The sequence below is a fragment of the Cetorhinus maximus genome, chromosome 5 (assembly GCF_964194155.1).
Source record: "Cetorhinus maximus chromosome 5, sCetMax3.hap1.1, whole genome shotgun sequence".
Classification (NCBI taxonomy): Eukaryota; Metazoa; Chordata; class Chondrichthyes; order Lamniformes; family Cetorhinidae; genus Cetorhinus; species Cetorhinus maximus.
The window spans coordinates 91050418-91074144 of NC_135883.1; the positions used below are offsets into that span (position 1 = coordinate 91050418).

A 23727-nucleotide genomic window follows, 5' to 3' on the forward strand; every position below is an offset into this window, starting at 1 on the left:
TGTGGGTTTGGAAGGTGCTGTCTAAGGAGTCTTGGTGAATTCCTGCGGTGCATCTTATAGATGGTACACACTACTGCTACTGTGCGTCGGTGATGGATGAGGGAGTGAATGTTTGTGGATGTGGTGCCAATCAAGCGGACTGCTTTGTCCTGGATGGTGTCAAGCTTCTTGAGTGTTGTGGGAGCTGCACTCAGCCAGGCAAGTGGGGAGTATTCCATCACACTCCTGACTTTTGTCTTGTTGATGGTGGATAGGCTTTGGGGAGTCAGGAGGTGGGTTACTCGTCGCACTATTCCTAGCCTCTGACCTGCCCTTGTAGCCATAATATTTGTCTTGCTAGTCCAGTTCAGTTTCTGGTCAATGGTAACCCCCAGGATGTTGATAGCGGGGGATTCAGTGATGGTCATGCCATTGAATATCAAGGGGCGATGGTTGGATTCTCTCTTCTGGGAGATGGTCATTGCCTGACACTTGTGTGGCATGAATGTTACTTGCCACTTGTCAGCCCATGCCTGGATATTGCCCAGGTCTTGCTGCATTTGGACATAAGACTTCTTCAGTATCTGAGGAGTCATGAACGGTGCTGAACATTGTGTAATCATCTGCGAATATCCCCACCCCTGACCTTATGATGGAAGGAAGGTCATTGATGAAGCAGCTGAAGATGGCTGGGCTGAGGACACTACCCTGAGGAACTCCTGCAGTGATGTCCTGGAGTTGAGATGACTGAACTCCAACAATCTTCCTTTGTGCTAGGTATAACTCTAACCAGCGGAGAGTTTTCCCTCTGATTCCCATTGACTCCAGTTTTGCTGGGGCTCCTTGATGTCACATTCTGTCAAATGCTGCCTTGATGTCAAGGGCAGTTACTCTCACCTCACCTTGGGAGTTCAGCTCTTTTGTCCATGTTTGAACCAAGGCTGTAATGAGGTCAGGAGCTGAGTGGCCCAGCTGCAACCCAAACTGGGCATCAGTGATCAGGTTATTGCTAAGCAAGTGCCGCTTGATAGCACTGTTGACGACCCCTTCCATTACTTTACTGATGATCGAGAGTAGACTGATGGGGTGGTAATTGGCTGGGTTGGATTTGTTCTGCTTTTTGTGTACAGGACATACCTGGGCAATTTTCCACATGGCCGGGTAGGTGCCAGTGTTTTAGCTGTACTGGAACAGCTTGGCTAGGGGTGCGGCAAGTTCTGGAGCACAAGTCTTCAGTACTTTTGCCCGAATATTATCAGGGCCTATAGCCTTTGCAGTATCCAGTGCCTTCAGCTGTTTCTTGATATCATGTGGAGTGAATCGAATTGGCTGAAGATTGGCAACTGTGATGCTGTGGACTTCCGGAGGAGGCTGAGATGGATCATCCACTCGACACTTCTGGCTGAAGATTATAGCAAATGCTTCAGCCTTATCTATTGCTCTGATGTGCTGGGCTCCTCCATCATTGAGGATGGGGATATTTGTGGAGCTTCCTCCTCCAGTGAGTTGTTTAATTGTCCACCACCATTCATGACTGGATATGGCAGGACTGCAGAGCTTACGTTTGATCTGTTGGTTGTGGGATTGCTTAGCCCTGTCCATCACTTGCTGCTTATGCTGTTTGGCATGCAAGTAGTCCTGTGTTATAGCTTCACCAGGTTGACTCCTCATTTTTAAGTATGAATGGTGCTGCTCCTGGCATGCCCTCCTGCACTTTTCATTGAACCAGGGTTGATCCCCTGGCTTGATGGTAATGGTAGAGTGGGTGATATGCCAGGCCATGAGGTTACAGATTGTGTTTGAGTACAATTCTGCTGCTGTTGATGGCCCACAGTGCCTCATGGATACCCAGTCTTGAGTTGCTAGATCTGTTTGAAATCTATACCATTTAGCATGGTAGTAGTGCCACACAACAAGATGGAGGGTATCCTCAATGTGAAGGCGGGACTTCGTCTCCACAACAACTGTGCGGTGGTCACTCCTACCGGTACTGTCATGGACAGATGCATCTGCAGCAGGTAGGTTGGTGAAGATGAGGTCAAGTATGTTTTTCCCTCTTGTTGGCTCGCTCATCACCTATCGCAGACCCAGTCTAGCAGCTATGTCCTTTAGGACTCGGCCAACTCAGTCAGTAGTTGTATTACCAAGCCTCTTGGTGATGGACATTGACGTCCCCCACCCAGAGTACATTCTGTGCCCTTACCACCCTCAGTGCTTCCTCCAAGTGGTGTTCAACATGGAGGAGCACTGATTCATCAGCTGAGGGATGGTGGTACATGGTAATCAGCAGGAGATTTCCTTGTCCATGTTTGATCTGATGCCATGAGACTTCATGGGGTCCGGAGTTGATGTTGAGGACTCACAGGGCAACTCCGTCCCGACTGTATACCACTGTGCCTCTTCAATGAGCCCTAGCAAAACTGAAGTCAATGGGAATCAGGGGGAATCTCTCCACTGGTTGGAGTTGTACTGAGCACAAAGGAAATGGTTGCGATTGTTGGAGGTTAGCCCTCTCAGCCCTGAAACAAGGCTGCAGGAGCTTCTCAGAGTAGTGTCCTAGGCCCAACCATCTTCAGCTGCTTCATCAAAGACCTTCCCTCCATCATAAGGTCAGAATGGGGGATGTTTGCACAACTTCAGCACCATTCACGACTCCTCAGATACTGAAGCAGCCTGTGTCCATATGCAGCAAAACCTGGTCAATATTAAGGCATGGGATGATAAATGGCAAGTAACGTTTGAGCCACATAAGTCCCAGGCAATGACCATCTTCAAGAAGGAAGAATCTAGCCATCTCCTTTTGACATTCAGTGGCATTGCCATCGCTGAATCCTCCACTATCAACATCCTGAGGGTTACCATTGACCAGAAACTGAACTGGACTAGCCATATAAATACTGTGACTACAAGAGCAGGTCAGAGGCTGGGAATTCTGCAGCGAGTGACTCACCTGAATCCCCAAAGCCTGTCCACCACATACAAGAAATATTCAGGAGTGTGATGGAATACACTCCACTTGCATGGATGCGTGCAGCTCCCACAACAGTCAAGAAGCTTGACACCATCCAGGACAAAGCAGCCCACTTGACTGGCACCCCATCCACCACAATAAATATTCACTCCCTCTACCACTGACGCACAGTTGCAGCAGTGTGTACCATCTACAAAATGCACTGCAGCAACTCACCACGGATTCTTCAACAGCATCTTCCTAATCTGTAACCTCTACCACCTGGAAGGACAAGAATAGCAGATGCGTGGGAAAGCCACCGCCTTCAAATTCTCCTCCAAGCCACACACCACCATGACTTGGAACTATATTGCTGTTCCTTCACAGTCGTTGGGTCAAAATCCTGGAACACCCCTTCCTAACTGCACTGTGGGTGTTCTTACAAAACATGGACGGCAGTGGTTCAAGAAGGTGGCTCACCACCACCTTATCAAGGGCAATTAGGGATAGGTAGCTAATGACATCTGTATCCCATGAACAAATAAATAAAAGTAGATTTGACTATTTCAGGCCTCCCATCTTGCACCCTTTGTAAGCATAAGTCCTTCAAGACTCTGCTTCCTATAGACTGACTCAACTCTAGCCCCATTCGCCTATAACCCCTGTGGTTATTAACCTACATTGCCTCGTGCCTCATTTTTAGAATTCTTACCCTCATGTTCAAAGCCCTTCTTGTACTCACCTCTTCCTTTCTCTGTAACTTCCTGCAGTCTTTCCAACTTGTCAAGAACAATCAAGTATCTCTTACTCACCAGCAACTTGCTTAACAATGCTTAATTTGGATTCCACCAGGATGACTTGACTCCAGACCTCATTACAGCCTAGGTTCAAACATGGACATGAGAGGTGAATTGCAGAGATAAGTGAGAGTGATTGTTCTTGACATCAAGTGCAGCACCGAAGAGCGCTGGTAAAACTGAAGTCAATGAGGTTGGAGTGTGGGGCACCACCAGTAGCTAGAATCATATTTGGAAGCCAATCATCTCAGCTCCAATATATTTCCAGCATTTTCTGTTTCTTTCAGAAATGGGGATATTTGCTAATGATTGTTCAGTGATTAGCTTCATTCAGGATTCCTCAGATAATGAAGCATTCCTGGCGTGCAATTAACAAGGCTTGAATGACATCCAGATTTGACATGATAAGGGTTATGCAAGTGCCAGGTAGTGACCTTTTCCAACAGAGATAATCTAACCACCTCTCCTTGACATTCAATGTCATTACAATAATCAAATGCCCAACCATGAACATCCTCGGCATTACCATTCACCTGAAACAGAACTGAACCAACCACATAACTGCCATGGCTTTTAGGATCAGGTCAGACACTGGTCCTTCTGTACAAAAACAGAATTACCTGGAAAAACTCAGCAGGTCTGGCAGCATCAGCGGAGAAGAAATCAGTTAACGTTTCGAGCCTTCATGGCCCTTCGGCAGAACTGAAGCATAGTTAGGAGAAGGGAGAAATATAAACTGGTTTAAGGTGGGGGGGCGGGGGGAGAGAGAGAAGTTGAGGGTGTGGTGATTGTGGAGATAAGCAAGCCGTGATAGGAGCAGATAATCAAAAGATGTCACAGACAAAAGGATCAAAGAGGTGTTGAAGGTGGTGATATTTGTCTAAGAAAAGTGCTAATTAAGAATGGAAGACAGGATACTCAAAGTACAGCTCTAGTGGGGGTGGGGTGGACAGACTAACAAGGTTTTAGTTTTAGATTTAAAAATAATGGAAATAGGTAGGGAAAGAAGAATCTATATAAATTATTGGAAAAAAAAAGGGGGGGTGGAGAAATGGGGGGAGGGGGAGTTTAAGATCTAAAGTTGTTGAATTCAATATTCAGCCCGGAAGGCTGTAAAGTGCCTAGTCGGAAGATGAGGTGCTGTTTCAATAATTTATATAGATTCTTCTTTCCCCACCTATTTCCATTATTTTTAAATCTAAAACTAAAACCTTGTTAGTCTGTCCACCCCACCCCCACTAGAGCTGTACTTTGAGTATCCTGTCTTCCATTCTTAATTAGCACTTTTCTTAGACAAATATCACCACCTTCAACACCTCTTTGATCCTTTTGTCTGTGACATCTTTTGATTATCTGCTCCTATCACGGCTTGCTTATCTCCACAATCACCACACCCTCAACTTCTCTCTTCCCCCCCCCACCGCCTCCCCCCACCTTAAACCAGTTTATATTTCTCCCTTCTCCTAACTATGCTTCAGTTCTGCCGAAGGGCCATGAAGGCTCGAAACGTTAACTGATTTCTTCTCCGCCGATGCTGCCAGACCTGCTGAGTTTTTCCAGGTAATTCTGTTTTTGTTTTGGATTTCCAGCGTCCGCAGTAGCTTTTAGCTTTTTGTTTTTATCACTGGTCATTCTGTGATGAGTAACTCACACCCTGACTTCCCAAAGCATCTCCAGCAACTATATGATACAAATCAGTAGTGTGTTGGAATCTTTCTTGCCTGGATCAATACAGCTGTATCGATCAATATTCAAGAAGTTCAGCACCATCCAGGACAAAGAAGTCTGCTTGATCGGCAGCCCATCCACAAACTTAAATATCTACTCCCTGCTTAGGCAGCCTCGCCTTGGGTCGGCTATGCCCTAAACTTCGGAATACCTTTCCAAAACCTCTCTATCACTGTCTCACCCTTTAAAGCCACATTTGACCCTTTAACATTTTAATTGACCAAGCTTTTAGCCACCTGTCCGAATATCTGCTCCTTTGTCTTGATGTCAGTTTTTGTCCAATTAAGCTCTTGTGTCGGACCTTGGAATGTTGTACCATGTTAAGCTATCAATGCAATTATAAACAGAAATAGTTATAGAATGCATATTTTAATATTTGACATTTACTTTTAACAGGATGACAAAAAATTTTACCAGCTGGAACTGGTGAACAGAGAAACAAATTTCAACAAGGTTTTTAATGCTAGCCCTAATGTAGGAGTCATCAATCCTCTAGCTAAGGTTTGTTTCATAGGAGCATTTATTTTGTAATTTGCTTAGTATCCTGTAGTTACCTATAGTTTGTGCTTACTTATCTTCAAGGTGAATACTTTTGATCATCTATATTCACATTGTAGATTTATTAAACTAATTAACAATGAACTATCTTTGGAATTAATATTTTGTTCAATTTTCCTATTTTTATTGCAGCAGAAGAAAAAGAATGATAAAATTGCCAATCGCTTTGTCAGTGCCCCAAATTTAAGTGCTTTGGAATCTGCAGGAGGGGGAAATGGGCAACATCAGCACAACCGCCTGGAGCCAATTCCTAATTCCCCTGTTCATGATATTGGGTTCAATAGCAACAAGCCTCTACCCCAGCCAGTACCTTCAAAAGAGGCAAAAAGATTTCTGAGGTGAGCATCCACCTCGAGGTTTATAACATGAGGAGAGTTTGAGTAGACTAGGCCTATATTTCCTAGAGTTTAGATGAACAAGAGATGATCTCATTGGAACATAAAATTCCTAAGGGGCTTGGCAGGGTGGATGCTGTGAGAATGGTTAACCTGGCTGCCCAGAACTAAGGGTCACAGTCTCTGATTAATGGTCAATCATTTGGATGAGGAGAAATATTTTCTCTCAGAGTTTTGAACCTTTGGAATTCCCTCCCCAAGAGATCTGTAGATGCTCAATTGTTCAGTACATTCAAGATAGAGATGGTTAAATTTTTGGATACCAAGGGAATCCAGGAGTATGACAATAGTGCAAGAAGGTGGAATTGAGGGAGAAGATCTGCAATTATCTTGGTGAATGGCGGAGCAGGCTCAAAGGGCGAAATGACCCGCCCCTGCTCCTATTTCTTATGTTCATAGAGGTGATGGTACAAACTGGCCATGATCCAAAACTACACTTTTACAATTTAACATTCAATTACAGAAACTAGGATTAGACAAGTCTTCAGTATGGATCAGTTATCGATTTCAAGCTCACATTTTTGCAGTTAAAATGTGCTTTCCCCCTTGTTCTGCAATTTATGCATGATTTTGAAATTCACTTAATGACTGCTTCTAGTAAATGTGCAGGCCTCATTAATGTTGTTACTTTAATAGCCTAATGGTAACCACATTTAATTTTAAATTGCTTTGTGTTCAGCCATTATTTCAATAGTTCTGATTTATATGCTAAATTTTTTTCTTCTTTAACTTTTACCCTTTTATTTACGTTGCTTAGGGTTTCAAGTGTAACCAACATGAATTAGTATAAAATAATGTTGGTCCTTTTTTATGAATTTTTAATTTTCCACTCTTTAAGATGCGCTACCTTTTTCTTTTGGATAACTTTTTTGTTACTAAGCAGGGCTTTAACTGTTCAATGAAGAGATTATGCTGAAATTTTTAAACTTCTGAAAGCAGTTCTGTCATTTTATCTATATCGATGTTCATAATCTATGCAGCATTTAAACAGTAGAAGAAGGTCTGAAACAGTGTTTCAGCTGACACTTTTAAATAAAAGTTCACAAATAGCAAGACCACTATAATTGCCTTTGCTGATAAAAATTCACCACTGAAATTGTGATATGTGTTGTGCCTGTGTTCCTGTACTGCTGGGACACATTTACCTGAGGGCCGCTGCAACACTAGAAACAGCAATATTTTTCACTACTGCAATGACTGGCTGTTGTGCAACACCAGCTCCATTTTAATGAGGCCTAACATCTGTAGAGCCTCTGGTGCAGTTTGCAACCTTCACTGGATCACTGTCTTTTATTTAGATTCATATTTACCCTGAAGACCCATGGTGAATCGAAAAAAAAGCAGTGACTGTGAAAGATTAATTTAATTGAGACATCTTAATCAAGTTGGCAGTAAAATTGCATTTCAATTTAAAAACATTCCAAATTTGTACCTACATTGACATTCACAGTTTCAGCTAGAAACAAAGTGTGAATAGAAGTAATAATGGTGCATTGGGTTGCAATGAGAGCTAGGTTTTTAGGTTCGATTTTTTTACTCAAATATTTTAACTCAGCATTTTCTCAGCCTGCATCTAGGTTTGCACAGAACTGTTACTGCATGAAATGTAAAGCATATTGCCTTTTTCAATATCATCGTCCATGATAAACATGCACCAAGTAATTGTGAACTGAGTTTTCATGCACCATAGCTGATGCATTGAAGTTTAAATTTTTTTATGCATTCATGGCATGTGGGCATCACTGGCTAGGCCAGCGTTTATTGTCTATGCCTAATTGCCCTTGAGAAGGTGCTGGTGAGCTGCCTTTTTGAACCGCTGCAGCCCATGTGGTGTAGGTATATCGACAGTGCTGTCAGGGTGGGAATACTAGGATTTTGACCCAACAACAGTGAAGGAGCAGTGATATATTTCCAAGTCAGGATGGTGAGTGGCTTGGAGGTGGTGGTTTTGTTCCCATATGACTGCTGCCCTTGTCCTTCCAGGTGGTAGTGGTCGTGGATTTGAAAGGTGCTGTCTAAGGAGCCTTGGTGAGTTCCTGCAGTGCATCTTGTAGGTGGCACACACTACTGCCACTGTGCATCGGTGGTAGAGGGAGTGAATGTTTGTGGATGGGGTGCCAATCAAGAGGGCTGCTTTGCTCTGAATGGTGTCAAGCTTCTTGAGTGTTGTTGGAGCTGCACTTATCCAGGAAATTGGAGAGCATTCCATCACACTCCTGACTTGTGCCTTGTAGATGGTGGATAGGCTTTGGGGAATCAGGAGCTGAGTTACTTACTGCAGGATTCCTCCTGCAGCCTCTGACCTGCTCTTGTAGCCACAGAATTTAATGGCTGGTCCAGTTCAGTCTGTGGTCAATGGTAACCTCCAGGATGTTGATGGTGGGGAATTCGGCGATTGCTGTTTTGATGCATATAGGAAAACATCTCATACATTCACCATAAATGTGAATACAGCCAAACTTGACAGAGGCCACTTTAGAAACAAGATGCACAGTACCTGGTCTGTGTCTGTGTTGGTGCCAGTCACACATTGGCTGGGATTTTGTGGCCCTGGCATGGCAGGTCCTACTGCAACGGATGCGGCGGGCCATTGAAACTTCCATTTACTTTGGTGGGGCCGGAAGGTTCTTGCTATTGTTACCATTGAGTGTTAAATAAGACTTGTTTGTGACTTGACACATGGTTAATTCAAAGACTCTCAACTGTGTCTTTGAGAACGAGTCATTGTTTGTTGTTTTTCCAGCAAGAAGGGTGGCTACTTGGAGGTGTGAAGCATGCTGTAGCAGAGATTAACATAGATATATGCTAATAGGCCTCCTGTCAGAGAATGGTTGGTGCATGTGTTGCAAGAAAATGTGATTTGTCATTAAGAGGTTTCCAATTGACCTTATAAGAATACAGGCTGCACAGAACTTAGTGGACTAGAGATCCATTAGGATCTCCTTCCTCTCTTGAGTAGAAAATGTGGCATTTTTGACTTTCCAGATAGTATACTTTGAGAAAAGTTATGTTTGAAACAAAGATAATGGAAAATATTAACAGTAGAGTACGTAATTGAGTAACATCGTTCTTGTTTAAAAATGTGAATGACATTAGACTTTTTCCAGTGCATTTTCTGATAGATTTTTTTTTCAGAACTGAAATTATAAGATGTATATATGGTGCCTCTTCTAAATTTTATTTCAGGTTTCAGATCATTTCTTTATGTCAATTGTTAACTATTGTATTTAGCCCAGTGACTTATGTCTATACTCCATGCCATTAAATCTACAGTTTCCACAGCTATAATTTTTGTCACTCTCAACCTAATTCCATTAATTTAAAATCAAGCGATTATAATGTGGCCAAATTAAAAATGATCATCAAAAACCTGATGCTGCAACATATTGTAAATAATTAGTAAAAGCAAACATAGTCTATACAAATTATTTATAATTGCACAGGAGCTGCTACACCATTTTTTTAAGGTTTACATATGTTTATATATTTTGCTATATTTAAAAGCAGATAAAGGAATCTTGCAGCTTTATTTGAAAGCACTCATTCATCTATCTGTATGAGTGCTTTCACTTGATTTGTTGTTTTTTATTTATTTTTGCCATTGATTTGTGGATTGTTCTTATTTTAAGTTGTTAATTTCTTATTATCTGGACTTTAGCTGTAATGGCTTACTGTATCTGTATCTTGCTTTGTTAGGTAGCTACCACTTGATGTAAAACATGCACTTTTTAAAGCATACTTTTTTTTATTTTAATAAATATATTTTACAGACCAGCTGTTGTTTTGTTTCTGTACTTATGCCTGCAGCATGTTAACCACAGCATGTTGGTGCCACTAATTAAACATTATTTACACCCTTTTATGCTATGAAGATGTTTTAAACTAACCTGCATGTTATCTTTTATTTTGCATTTTTTTTGTTGTATTTTGTGCAAGGTTTTTAAAATTACGATTTAGTTTAGTTGAACAAATTTTGACTCTGTGTTTCATTGATTTGTAATTTGCATTACTTTTTTGATCATTGTATAGAAATTATCTTTCACATTCTCTTACACATGAACAGTAACTTTAATCCGATGACCCATCTGTCCAATATCGCTTTACTCCCTTCTCTTCAATTTAACCTGTTGGCTCCGGTCTTGCTGGAAAAATAGTGGCATGTTAGTGATGCATGCCACTATTAATGTGCAAATTCTCCAGCAAATTCAGGGGAATAAGAAATATGCCACAAGTTGCAAATCTCTAGAATTTTTGAGGCGGTTTACGCCACTTCATCATTTGCTTAGCACAAATTTCATTTTATCCTTAACCTCCTCATTATTTTTAAGAACTTGTTGAATTTACATATTAATTTCCCTTTAAACATGCCAAACAAAATTTGGGCTTTAACTGAACAGCATAAATAACTTTTTTATGTTGTGGTAATTGTTACTCCAAAACCAAACAATCTTTCTAGCCCAGAAGGGGAAGAATTTAAACTGTTCAATCTCAATCCTGCACATAGTCAATTGTGATGAGATTTTTTAAAAAAATTAAATTTTGAACCTTTTTTTCTCTTTTTGTTTCTTTGCTTTCTCATTTTTAATCCAATCTCTTTCTGCAACTGATGTGAAATTGAATTAATCCACTGTACTTCACATTTCCTCATTGTCCTTTTGTTTCTTTCCCAATCCTTTGACCTCATCACACTGAAGCAGTGCTGTGCTCTCGAGGTGTCATCTTTTGAGTGAGATGTTAAACTGACCACCTGTCTGCCGTCTTAAGGTGGACATAGAAGTAGGGGAGATGTCGTGGTATTCTGACCAGAATCTCTCGACCAACATGACTATAACAAATTATTTGGTTTAATGCTTATCCTAATGCTTGTGGGACCATACTTGTGCAATTTGACTGCTGAGTTCTGCCCGCAGTAATGGGCAGAATTTTCCATGCCCACTGGCATCAGGCATCATGGTGGACGTGAGTGGGCAATATGGTGGGAAGGCCAAAAATTAGCTTCACAACATTGTGAAACCTGTTTGCAAATGTCCGTCCCACCCATCAATGACGAGCCGCGCTTCCTGCCAACGCGCGCCAGGAACTTCATTATAATACATCTGCATATGTATATGCCAAGCTCGCCGGAATCATCCCGCCACGCTGGATCCGAGCACGCTGACGTGTTTCACAACGTAACAAAACATGAATATGAGAGACGTGCACTTGGCGAGCCACACTTCACTTGGGACTTTGAGGCTCGTTTGCCTACCTTGCTTTGGGCAGCACTTGTGGTCTTCAGCCCCAGGCTTTAGTTTAGAAGGATGAGAGGAAATCTAATTGAGGTATATAAGATGCTAAAGGGGATAGACAAAGTAGACGCGGAGCAGATGTTTCCCCTTCTGGAGCATTCTAAAACAAGAGGCCATAGTTTTAGGGTAAGGGGTGGTAGATTTAAATCAGAGATGAGGAGGAATTACTTTTCTCAAAGGGTCGTGAATCTGTGGAATTCACTACCTCAGAGTGCAGTAGATGCCGGGACGCTGAATAAATTTAAGGAGGAGATAGACAGATTTTTTAATTAGTAATGGGTTGAAAGGTTATGGGGAGAGGGCGGGAAATTGGAGTTGAGGCCAAAATGAGATCAGCCATGATCGTAATGAATGGCGGGGCAGGCTCGAGGGGCTGAATTGCCTACTCCTGCCCCTAGTTCTTATGTTCTTTGTAGGCAGCACAACAACGAGACCAGCCATAAGGCTTTTCAACAGTTGCAGGACTATGGCTTGCTTGGGAAAGGGGTGGCCGCAGGGAAGGGAAGAAACTGCAGGTCTAGAGCATTACTGGGGAAGGGGTGTATCCCAGGATGTGTGTTGGGACACATGTTGGTCTGTGCAAGTGGCCTCAAGAGGGTGAGGGCTGAGGAGACAGTCTCCAGAGTAGATGAAATGAACATGTGAGTGAGAGTTTGGAGTGATGAGATGGTTGCTTTACCCTGGCGGCACAGATGAGATCATTCATGCTCTTTCTGCACTGGATGGCCAACTTCTTCTGTGCAGCATTACCACATACCACCTCTGCCATCACCACCCAAACCAGAGTAGTGATACAGATGGGCCTCCTGTGGCCAGAGTGGGGGTAGAGGATATCGCAGCGGGCTCCAATGGTGTCCAGAGGTCGTCCCAGGGTTGCGCCACAGTTTCGAGGGACTGCAGTCTTCTTGCCTTTCAGGGCCATGTCTCCTGTGCAGCAGTCTGGGGATGGAAGCACTAAGAGGTGTGCACCCAGCGTGAGGATGCGGCAAGGTGACAGCGTGGCGGGCGAGTCGGAGGCCGCCCACCAGTGAAACAGTGTGTTTCCCAGGAATGCATGATTAATGAGGCAGGATTGGGATGATGCAGCATGTAAAACCGGCGGGTAAAACGTTCTTTTTCCTGCCAGGTACCACACTTAATGCAAACCTGGGACGATTCTGCTCAGTGAATACACTTCAAGAGGTCATTCATTGAAGGCTGTGAAGCACTTTGAGATCTCCTAAGGTTGTGAAATGTGCTTTTAAATGCAAGGTCTACTTTCCTTAAATCATCAGTGCTCTTCCCATTTGGAGCATTTCAGGATGATCTGTAACAAAAACAAAAATACCTGGAAAAACTCAGCAGGTCTGACAGCATCTGCGGAGAGGAACACAGTCAACGTTTCGAGTCCGTATGACCAAGCGGACTCGAAACGTTGACTGTGTTCCTCTTCACAGATGCTATCAGACCTGCTGAGTTTTTCCAGGTATTTTTGTTTTTGTTTTGGATTTCCAGCATCCGCAGTTTTTTGCTTTTATCAGGATGATCTGTCCCTGTCAAGGCTGGTATTCAGATTATCCTTGATAATTGAAAATGGGCAAATTTGTATTTCATCTAATATGTAAAATATTATGTTTTCTGACTTTGCTTTTCTGAGAGGAACTATTAACCCTCTTAATTTAAAAGCTAAAGTGCCTCATAGATTAATTAATACTCTCATAATTTGGAGAACATTGGACTGACAACTATGCATTCTGTAGCCAGAAGAGAGTAAAGTGACTTAATTCCAAACAACCTTTACGGACTGGATTCAAACTCAGATTTTGTAATTAGAACTTCCTTTGTGAATTGTTCAAGAACAATATACCACGGGAAGTCCACAAAAATAATTCAAGTTTTTGTTTAGAAGGATTTCATTCTTCTCCCCCAACCAACTTTCACAAATACTATATATTTTTTTATGCATTGGCATCTTCAGTATTTTTTGCTTGTTTTTGTATCAAGGTTGAAAGAAAGCTGCTTGTGCATGCTCACCCTTATGCAAGGTTTCCCTCGCTAGCGGGTTTGCAGGCAGGAGGGGCTGGTAAAATTCCTTGGATGGCTTTCCCGCTGGGCTCCTGCCGCCCTGACCTCTCCACACTTTTACATTGGGATGGGAAAGGCCTAGGCTGGCCCCGCCGCCTGTCCTTGCCCCAATTGAAGGCCTTAAGTGACCTATTAATAACCACTTAAGGGCTGTTTCCCGCCAGACTCAATTTACAGGCTGGCAGGAGGGGTTCAGTTGCAGGGGGCTGCCCGGGAAGTCGCCCTGCTCAGGCATCAGGTGGGAAGGGGGTTTTGTAGGGGGTGGGGGGGGCAGCCTCCATCAGCAGCTTCTTTTCAACACTGGGCACCCACCCCACCCCCCTCCCCACTAGGTCTCGCCCCTGCAGATGCTCACATCCCCATTTCTCCACCCCGCCCCCGCCGCCACCTTCCCCACACACTCCCCCAGGTCTCGCCTCCCCTCCCTGCCCTGAGACCCCAAAACATGCCTGATCCTGTACTTCCGGGCTTTAGACTTTGGGGGCTTGCCCTGTCCACGGCAGCTTCTGAAGTTGCTGGGAGTAGGGAGCTGCTGACCAATCAGATTGGCCTGCAGCTCTCTGAGGTGGGACTTCCGATGCTTTGGATGGTGGGAAGGGAAACCCTGCCATGCTAAAAATCCTAGCCAAAAATTTTCTTCCCACCATCTGCCCCGGAAGAGGGAGTCAATTCAGCAGAGCCCACTATCAAAAATATTTTCAAACCTTTTGTAAGTAATCAGGCAAGTCCCAGGAGGTCCCATACTAATTATCCCAAGTGAATTTTCTTCCTCTTCCACATGAAACAATGGTCCCTTTTCCCAGACTTACAGCTATCGCTTGTTTGATGCTATTCAAAGAAACAATCAGTCCAGCCTACTCTGATATTCTGTTCCGTGAATCATTCATCCCAGAGAAGTAAAGCTTTTGGGCAGTTCTATCTATTCCAAGCACCTCAAATATGCATTGGCCCAAATTTGGGGCAAGAGGGTGAAGGGATGGGGGATACATTCAGTGTAGATGCCGAGATGACTCCAACTATGACCCCTCTAAACTTTGTAGGGTCCAGAGGGATGTGGTGCAGTTAAACGCCTTAAATCAGCTTTGGCACAATTGGGGTACCCCACATTGGAAGCATGTTCTATCTATTCCAACAAACATCTCTGTGAGGGACCAATATAGAATGGTTATTTAATATTTTAAAAAATATATATGAATTTGTAATAGAAGTTAATCTTCAGAGGCCTAGATCATAACAAACCTTCATATCAGGTAGGACTCATTTCCACTGATGGTCAGGTGGGTATTAGGGCCACAAAATTAAGGCACTTAGAAAATCATAATACGATTTGGAAGAGCCAACACTGATTTATGAAAGAGAAATTGTGTTTGACAAATCTGATAGTGCTTTGAGGTAACGAGTAAGATGATGAGGGGAAACTATATAGTGTATTTGGATTTGCAAAAAGCATTCAACAAGGTGCCACATAAGAGGTTATTGCACAAATTTAGGGCTCATGGAATAGGGGCAATATATTAATGTGCATTGAGAATTTGTTAAAGATTACAGAGTAGGAATGAGCAAGTCATTTTTGGTTTGCAGTACTGCAAGGATCATTGCTTGGGCCTCAGTTATGTACAATCTATATCAATGACATAGATGACTGGCACTGTATCCAAATTGGGTTAGACAGATTGGGTTGGCAAGAATTGTGGCTGATCGAATAAAGTGGAGAAATGTGAAGTTATTTACTTTGGCAGGAAAAAAGAAAAGCAGTGTATTTTTAAGTGGTGAGAAATGAAGAAGTGTTGATGTTCAGGGGAATCTAGTTGTCCTTGTACACAAATCACAGGAAGTTAACATGTGGGTACAACAAGCAGTTAGGGAAACCAATGTTATGTTAGTCTTTATTAGAAAGAGATTAGAGTAAGAAGTCTTACTGCAGTTTTTGTTGGTGAGATGACACCAGAAGCACTGTTACAGTTTTGCTCTCCTTACCTAAAGAAGGATAATACTTACCTTGGAGGAAGTGCAACAAAAGTTCCCAGAATGATTCTTGGGATGACTGAGATTGAGTTGTCTAGATCTTTATTCCCTAGAATTTAGAAAAATGAGATGTGATCTTAAGAACTTGACAGGGTAAATGCTGGGAGGGTGTATCACCTAGCTAGGGAGTCTGGAACTAGGGGTCACTGCCTTAGAATAAGGGGCTGCTGTTTAAAACCGAAATGAGGAGAAATTTATTTGCTCAAAGGGAAAGATTTTAAGGGAATCAAGGGATCTAGGGATAGTGTTGGAAGGTGTGGCAGAGGGAGAAGATCAGCCTTGATCTTAATGAATAATGGAACAGGCCTACTCCTTTTACTTCCTTTATTCTTCTCTCTGTCAGGCCTGACACAATGTACAAAACAAAAACAGAAACAGAAATATCTGGAAAAACTCAGCAGGTCTGGCAGCATCGGCGGAGAAGAGCACAGTTGACGTTTCGAGTCCTCATGACCCTTCAACAGAACTCTGTTGAAGGGTCATGAGGACTCGAAACGTCAACTGTGCTCTTCTCCGCCGATGCTGCCAGACCTGCTGAGTTTTTCCAGGTATTTCTGTTTCTGTTTTGGATTTCCAGCATCCTCAATTTTTTGTTTTTATCTCTGACACAATGTACCTCTCCTGAGTATACGCCAGGTCTTATTATATTTCCAGAGCTCAGGATTCCCACGATGGAGTTTTCCCTGCTTTAGCCCCACCTCATTCCCTTATGATTTGGCTGTGTTTGCTATAGGCAAAAACACCACCTTCAACTGATCATTGCAGAAATTTTCAGTACAGTCCCAGGACCCAGCATGTCTAGATCCCAGTCAAGTTTCCGATCATTCTGCCAAAGTTATAGTGGGAGTCCGTCAGAATGACCACAGATTTATGGTCCTGCTATCCACTTTTATGTTGTTCTTATCTTTGATTATCTTCACTATGCTGCTCCACTGCAAAACACAATTTTGTCAACGTACTGTTGTTTTGTTGGAATTCCTCATTTTAGTTTTTGGAACGTTGCAATTACGATTTCAGTAGAGACCAGTAACTTGTGTTTTAAAGTAGACAAAATTCAAAATGCTGCTTCTTACCTAAAAGAATGAAGCCACAAGATGGTTGAAGAGGTTGGGCCTGTATCCATTGGAGTTTAGAAGAATGACAGGTGATCTTATTGAAACACATAAGATCCTGAGGGGTCTCGACAGAATGGATGCTGGGAGAATGTCTCCGCTTCTGGGAGAAACTAGAACTAGGGGACACGGTTTAAAAATAAGGGGTTTCATTTAAAACAGATGAGAATAATTATTTTTCTCTCAGAGGTTCGTGAGTCTTTGGAATTATCTTTCCCAGAGAGGGGTGGAGGCAGGGTTACTAAATATTTTTAAGGCAGAGGTAGATAGATTCTTGATTAACAAGAGAGTCAAAGGGTATGGGGTAGGCAGGAAAGTGGAGCTGAGGCCACAATCATATCAGCCATGATTTTATCAAATGGTGGAGCAGGCTTAAGGTTTCAATTCAGATGTATGTTTGTATGTTAGAAGAATTTTTGAACTTCCAGAATGAACATGAGTTAAACATGAATCAACAGGCAAATTGTGGTTGAATGTAACCTATATGTTGCACATTGGCAGATACAACTAAGACAGATCTTATGATTTGGCTCAGCAGTCCACTCAGATTTCAGTGATCACAGTGGGTCACAAAGTTCTTCAAGCTCTGTCTTCCTCATGAGGAATTTCAGCTCGCTCCTTCTAGGAGCTAGTCTGAGCCCCCAACCGACAGCAGCACACAGCCAACCCAAGTTATATGGGCACAGTCTTCACCACAACTTGGTCTGGATGGGGTAGACCCACCAATGTTATCTCCCAGTAAGCGAAACAGCTGCAGTAACTTATTCTCAGCTTCTAGATCTGGACTGCGTTCACTCTTCTTCAGCTTGCTTGTGCTGTATCAGTGGATTCAACAACTGTTATTGATGCTTGGACTTATCTGTGTCCTTTCATATCTTTCAACCAGAGCTCAGTTTTGATTTCCCAACCTCAGTTTCTTTTTGGTTTCCTTAGAGACTGGGTAGCTCAGTTTCATTTCTAGATTTACCCTTTCTGCTTTTTCAGTTTCATTTTCAGTTCGGTTTCTGTTTTGCGGTAGGGTCTGCCTCAAAAGTATGCAAATTAAATTTTAAAGTATAGATTCCCTCACATTGCTCAGGTTGCTTTTGATTTCTTTCGACTTCTGTAACTGCCGGAAACCTTTGTTGTGTCGGACTCGACCTTAATTTTTCAGCCTGTGGAATCTTAGATTGAGGAAGGAACACTTAAGGGCAAATGACATTAGAAAAGCACAAGGCAGATGGGATGTACAATTCAAATCACATTTTTTCAGGGCCATTTATTCTTGCAAAATAAATTTAATGGGAAGGTTAAATTGTATGATAAACCAGATTCTCATCAAGACCTGCAGCTGCTCCTAGCTCATCAGCTGTAACATTGGAGACCAAGAATATTTCAAAGTTAAACACCTAGACATAAAGCCCAGCATAACTCATATGTAATGTTAAGAACAAGGAAAAGATAAATGTAGCTGTATTTATAAAGTGTTGTTATTAGCTGGTATCTTGACTTGGATCAACGATGCTGGTCACAGTTTGGGATCTGTATGGTGAATCATAGCAGACCCCATTCTCTGATTTTTCTTTCTTTAATAAGCATGCGCAACAGACATACACAGTTTGCCTTCAAAAGGGTTTCTGTTATCTAGCATCTTGCTATAATTTCAAAAGAAAACGGAAAGCAACTAACTTTGTCCCAGCAGAAAAAGCATAGAAACTAGGGCAAGGTTCTGAGCCAAAATGTTAAATATTTTGAGCCAAACATAAGCCATTCTGAATGCTTCTCCTCTCTTCCACGACTTATTGCAATAAATCATATTCAGCTCAATATTTCCTTGAGCCAAGAAATGTTTGTTCCTTCATGAAGCTAGTGGCATCATGCCATATTTACATCTCAAGACAATTCTGGAAAATTGAACAGAAGCCATGCAGTTTCAATATGGCATTATGAAGGATTGAAGGGTTAAATTATGACGACAGGGTGCATAAAGTTGGTTGTATTCCCTTATGTTTAGTCGGTGCAGGTGATAAGATTTAAAGGTCTAATTGGGATCTTTAATATGGGTAAGTGTGAAAAATGTGTGTACTTGGAGAAACATCATGGAGAGGCAGCATAATCTAAATGGTACTTTTTTTTAATAGGCGTGCCAGAACAACAGGATTTGGGGTGCATTTTCACAAATCATTGAAGGATAAGTTGAAAATTAGAACAGCGTCTTTAACATTACTGAAACTTCCAAGGTACTTCACAAGATTGTTATAAATTAAATCTTGATTCCAAGCCAAGGAAAGAGGTAGCAGGGCAGATGGTCAGAAGTTTGGTCAAAGAGATAGGTTATAAGGAATGAGTTAAAGGAGGAGAGAGAAAAGGGGATGAGGCTGAGTGGCTTGTTTTTTGGTCGGTGCAGACACGATGGGCAGAGTGACCACTTCCTATGCCGTGTATTTTTCTACATTTTCTGAATTTTATAAATATCTAAAAGGGAGGAATGCGCAGGGATGTAGGGAGAGGGCGGGGGAGTGGCAGTACGTGAATTGTTCCTTAGGAGAGCCAGGACGTACATGAAGGGGCCAAATGGCTTTCTGTGCTGTAACTGATTCCATGTAGAGGCCTGGATTTTGCTATGATAATGACAGTAAAACTGTCAGTGCACACCATCATTACTTCACTGAAACTTCAGAAGTTCAAACTTGTGCAGAATAATGTTGAAATCCAAAAGTTACTGTCAGTAAATCTAGTTCCTCCAGATGATGTGCTGTAGAAGTTCCCGCAGACTATCATCTCCCTTACAATTGTGAATTGAACTGTTAGTCTCCCTGTAAGTACCTTGGAAAAAGTTGCACCTTGCTGAATGAGAGGTAACTGGGTGTTTAGCAGTATATTAAGTTCATAATTACTGTTAATTACTGGCCCTGAAAAGCTAATTTTATGTTTGTGGGATATAACATTTCCCCACAATGATTAAGAATTATACATATTTTTAAAAGTACATTTATTTTTTTTAAGTCTATCTTTATTTTAGCTTCTATCTCAATATAGGGCAGAATTTTCCCGTTGACGTGCGGGGGCGGGACCCGCACGCCAATGAGTAAAATGACGTGTGGTGACATCGGGTGAGCGTCCCGATGTCACCGCGCGCCATCACAATATTTTGGTGGGCGGGCGCGCAATGATATCCGATGTGCACCCGCCATTAATTAACGGGTCACTTAAGGTCCTTGAGGTGCCAATTGACCGCGATTTTTCGGGGCCCGTACAATCTTCGGGTCGGCGCACGGGAGCAATGGGCAGCTGGGTAGGAGACATTTGCATAAACCTCAGCCTCTATGCCTCTGGCTCCTTTCAGGGGTCGGTGGGTGATCTTAGTGGTGTCTCCCAATCAGCTGTCCACACTTGTGTCAAGCAGGTTGTAGACGCTCAGTTCAGGTGTGCATTGAACTTCATCCACTACCGTTGGGACCAGGCAAGCCAGACACAGCGAGCCAGAGGCTTCGCAGCGATTGCTGGCTTCCCCCGTGTCCAGGGTGCAATAGACTACACACACGTGGCCATCAAGGCACCAGCAGGTGAGCCCATTGCATTCATCAACAGGGAGGGCTTCCACTCCATGAATGTGCAGATAGTGTGTGATCACAAGATGCTGATCTTACAAGTCTGTGCAAGGTACCCAGTCAGCTCCCATGACGCCTACATCCTCAGACACTCCCAGGGACCAGGGCTCTTCAGTGCTCCAACCCAGCTGGATGGATGGCTGCTAGGTGACAAGGGCTATCCCCTCAGAAGGTGGCTCATGATGTCCCTCCGCCATCCAAGAACAGAAGCTGAGCAGCGGTACAATAGGAGCCACGCCTCCACAAGGGCTGTGGTGGAAAGAGCTATTGGTCTTCTCAAGATACACTTCTGATGCCTGGACCGTTCAGGGGGCGCACTCCAGTACCTCACAGATCGTGTGTCGCTGATAGTGGTTGCATGCTGCGCTCTCCACAATCTTGCCCTGGAAAGGAGGGATGCTGCGGACGAAGAAGATGTAGACGCAGTGGCTGCGGCTACACACAATAATTCCAGCAGTGAGCCCGAGGATGAGCACGCAGAGGGAAATGCTGAGGGGGTAGACGCTGACCTGGGCATAATCTAGGGAGGCAGAGACACCCGGGAGGCTTTAATCCAATGAACCTTCAGCTAGCACACCGCATATGGACCTCCAGGACAAGTCTGGGCTGCAGGCTCCATACTCGATACCTGAGTGCTAAATCTGCCTGGATAGGAACATTAACTAAGGGTCTTGTTAATAAAGCTGAATGTCCCACAAATCACTCATAACATTATTGGTAACCATCCACCTGTAGAAGAAGAGACGCACCCTCAGCCATGGTGACATGTCTGAATTTAATGGTATAACAAAAGGAACTTAAGAGAACAAAATGATAAAGGTGTTAAACATCACACCAACTCATAAAGATCTCATTGCGGGCCAACACAAAAGCACTAGTGATAAACCTGTGGTTCCTTACATTTATGCTTTTTACGTTTATGTTTATGTCTTGGTACTGCCCCCGCGCTGGGATTGGCATCTGAGACAGCCTGCTTACTCTGCTGTCCAGTTGGCCTCGATGACCTTGGCGGCCGTCCTCTGGCCCGTGGAGCCTGTGCTGGCCCCATCTGGGAGGGAGCTGCCAGTTCCACAGTATCTGTGGCATCACAGGCATCTCCCCAGTCATCAGTCTCATCGGATGCAACGGTCACTGGCAGAGGGGCGGAGGAGCTGCTGCCCTCATCCAGAGCGCCCTGAGAAGAGCCCGCAGAGACGACAGGCAGCTGCTGCGCCAACGTGAGGTCGGTTCGGACCTCCCTGCTCATCGTGGATGGATGGGCACTGAGCTGGGAAACCTGGTGCCCAGACCATCTCCCACACTGACACTGACCAGCTGAGGTCAATGCCGATGTGAGGGCTTGTTGGTCCAAATGCATCCCCAGGAAGCCCTGGAGGAGCCTCTCCATGAGAGTTGCCACTCTCTCCATGGAGGATGCATGGTGCTTGGCCATGAGGCTTATTGCATTGGCGATGGATCACGTAGACTCCTCCTCCACAGACACCAAGCCAAGCATAGCCTCATGTATCTCCACCAGATGCTCCTGCACACCCGGCCGCATTTCCTGCGTTTTCTGTGTCACGGATGACTTCAGAGGCACATCATCAGGCACCGACTGAGCATGTGCCTGGTCCCCTACAGTCCTCCAGCTGCTGGCACCATGGGCACGCTCTGTCTCCACCAGCTCCTCCAGCGGCTGTGAAGTGCCCTCACCGCTGTGCCCAGGACTGTAACTGATCTAATTCCCACCGAGTTGCTAGTATCTGCGCTGGTGCCTGACTGGCAGAGATGGTGTGACGCTCATGAGTCCGAGACTTCAGGGCCCTCAGGTATGAGAGGGGGCATCTGCTGCTCCTCCTCCTGGCCCTACTCCGCTGATGCTGAAAGGAAGAAAAAGGACATTTGATTAGTTAGTGTGGAGATAATGTCAATGTGCATCCCTGTCCCCTGGTTCATTATGCGCTCATCCTTCCATGGCTGTTGGGAGAACAACGGTGACCTCTCTGCTGGGCATACATACCTGCCCGTGGCACCCCAGCCTCACCGACATCAGTGGACCTGGGTGGATGGTGCCTCTCCAGATCTGGGGCCTCCTGCTCGAACAGGCTAAGCATCACCACCTGGGCCAGCCCTCCGCCAGTCCTCACCTGCTCGGCGGCATTATGAGCATTCTTCTCCTGAAAAGGAGAGAAGGGCATTGATTAGCGCTACTTGTACCTGGACTCTCTCCGCGGACGGCCCACCCCAACCAGAGTGGGACATTGCAGGACTCCAGTGCCGCCTCACCCCGCTGCTGCCGAACACACGCAAAGATGCCAGGCCTGTCCCCACACCCCCACCCCCTTGGCCAAATGCTGCCTACATCACATTTGGTACCACACGGTCTAACCTTCCATAGCAAGGAGGCACAAGCACACGGAGCGCAGAGGGCAGCAGATCGATCAACCAGGCCACCTTAAAACTCCCCTCCCAGTATGTCATCACCCTGACTTTGACATGTCCTGGAGCCTAGGTGCAGCTCCTCCAGGTTGCCCCCAAAACAGTAATGTGGGTCTCACTGTATCACATGCTGTGGGGCAGAACCCATCTCTTCACCACCCTCTCAGGGTGATCTCAGCATGGGCAATATCTGCTGGCCCACTCAGCGAAGGACACATGCCGTCAATGATTCAATGTAGTCACTACACTCAGATATGGGGGTGAGGGGGCGCTGTCAGGGGGGAAAGCCTCCCTGCTGGGTTAAGTGACCAATGCCAACATGGTACTCACCATTCCCGAGTGCAAGAGATCGTTGAAGCGCTTGCGACACTGGATCCAGGTGCGTCGCACCACGTCGTGGGAGCTCACTATCGCCGCCGCCTCCTCCCAGGCACGTTTGGTCGTATGGGCGGGCCTCCTCCTCCCGTCCTGGGGTACAAGGACCTCCCATCGTGCTGCCACCTCCTTGAGGAGGGCAGCACGGCAGTCGTTGGAAAAACGAGGGGCACAGTGCCCCCCTGCCCTACCCTCCTGCCTGGCCTGCTCACCGGCAGCGCTCTGGGGAGCCCTTCTGCTGGCCATGATTCACAGCCTTTGAAAGGCTGCAGCAGCTCTTTTAAACAGGTCGCCGGGTCGCCATTGGATCCAGCGATCATTGCAGTCCCGGCGCTGCCCACCCACTCCCGCTGTCCTCGGGAGCCGCGATTCACACTGGGCGGCCCTTAATTGGCCCACCCGCGTAAAATGGTGCCATGGATCTGATCGCAGGCAGCGATCGGGTCCG

At 44.5% G+C, this 23727-nt stretch overlaps 1 protein-coding gene across 5 annotated transcripts in view; it reads left to right on the forward strand.

The window, feature by feature from the left end:
- fam184ab (family with sequence similarity 184 member Ab) overlaps positions 1–23727 on the forward strand; it is a 237960-nt gene that overhangs the window by 191749 nt on the left and 22484 nt on the right. For all 5 annotated transcript variants that reach the window (XM_078542180.1, XM_078542182.1, XM_078542181.1 and 2 more), the window contains 2 exons: positions 5851–5955; positions 6145–6350. In XM_078542180.1, the coding sequence (XP_078398306.1) occupies positions 5851–5955; positions 6145–6350 (311 nt within the window). The remainder of the gene's footprint in view (positions 1–5850; positions 5956–6144; positions 6351–23727) is intronic.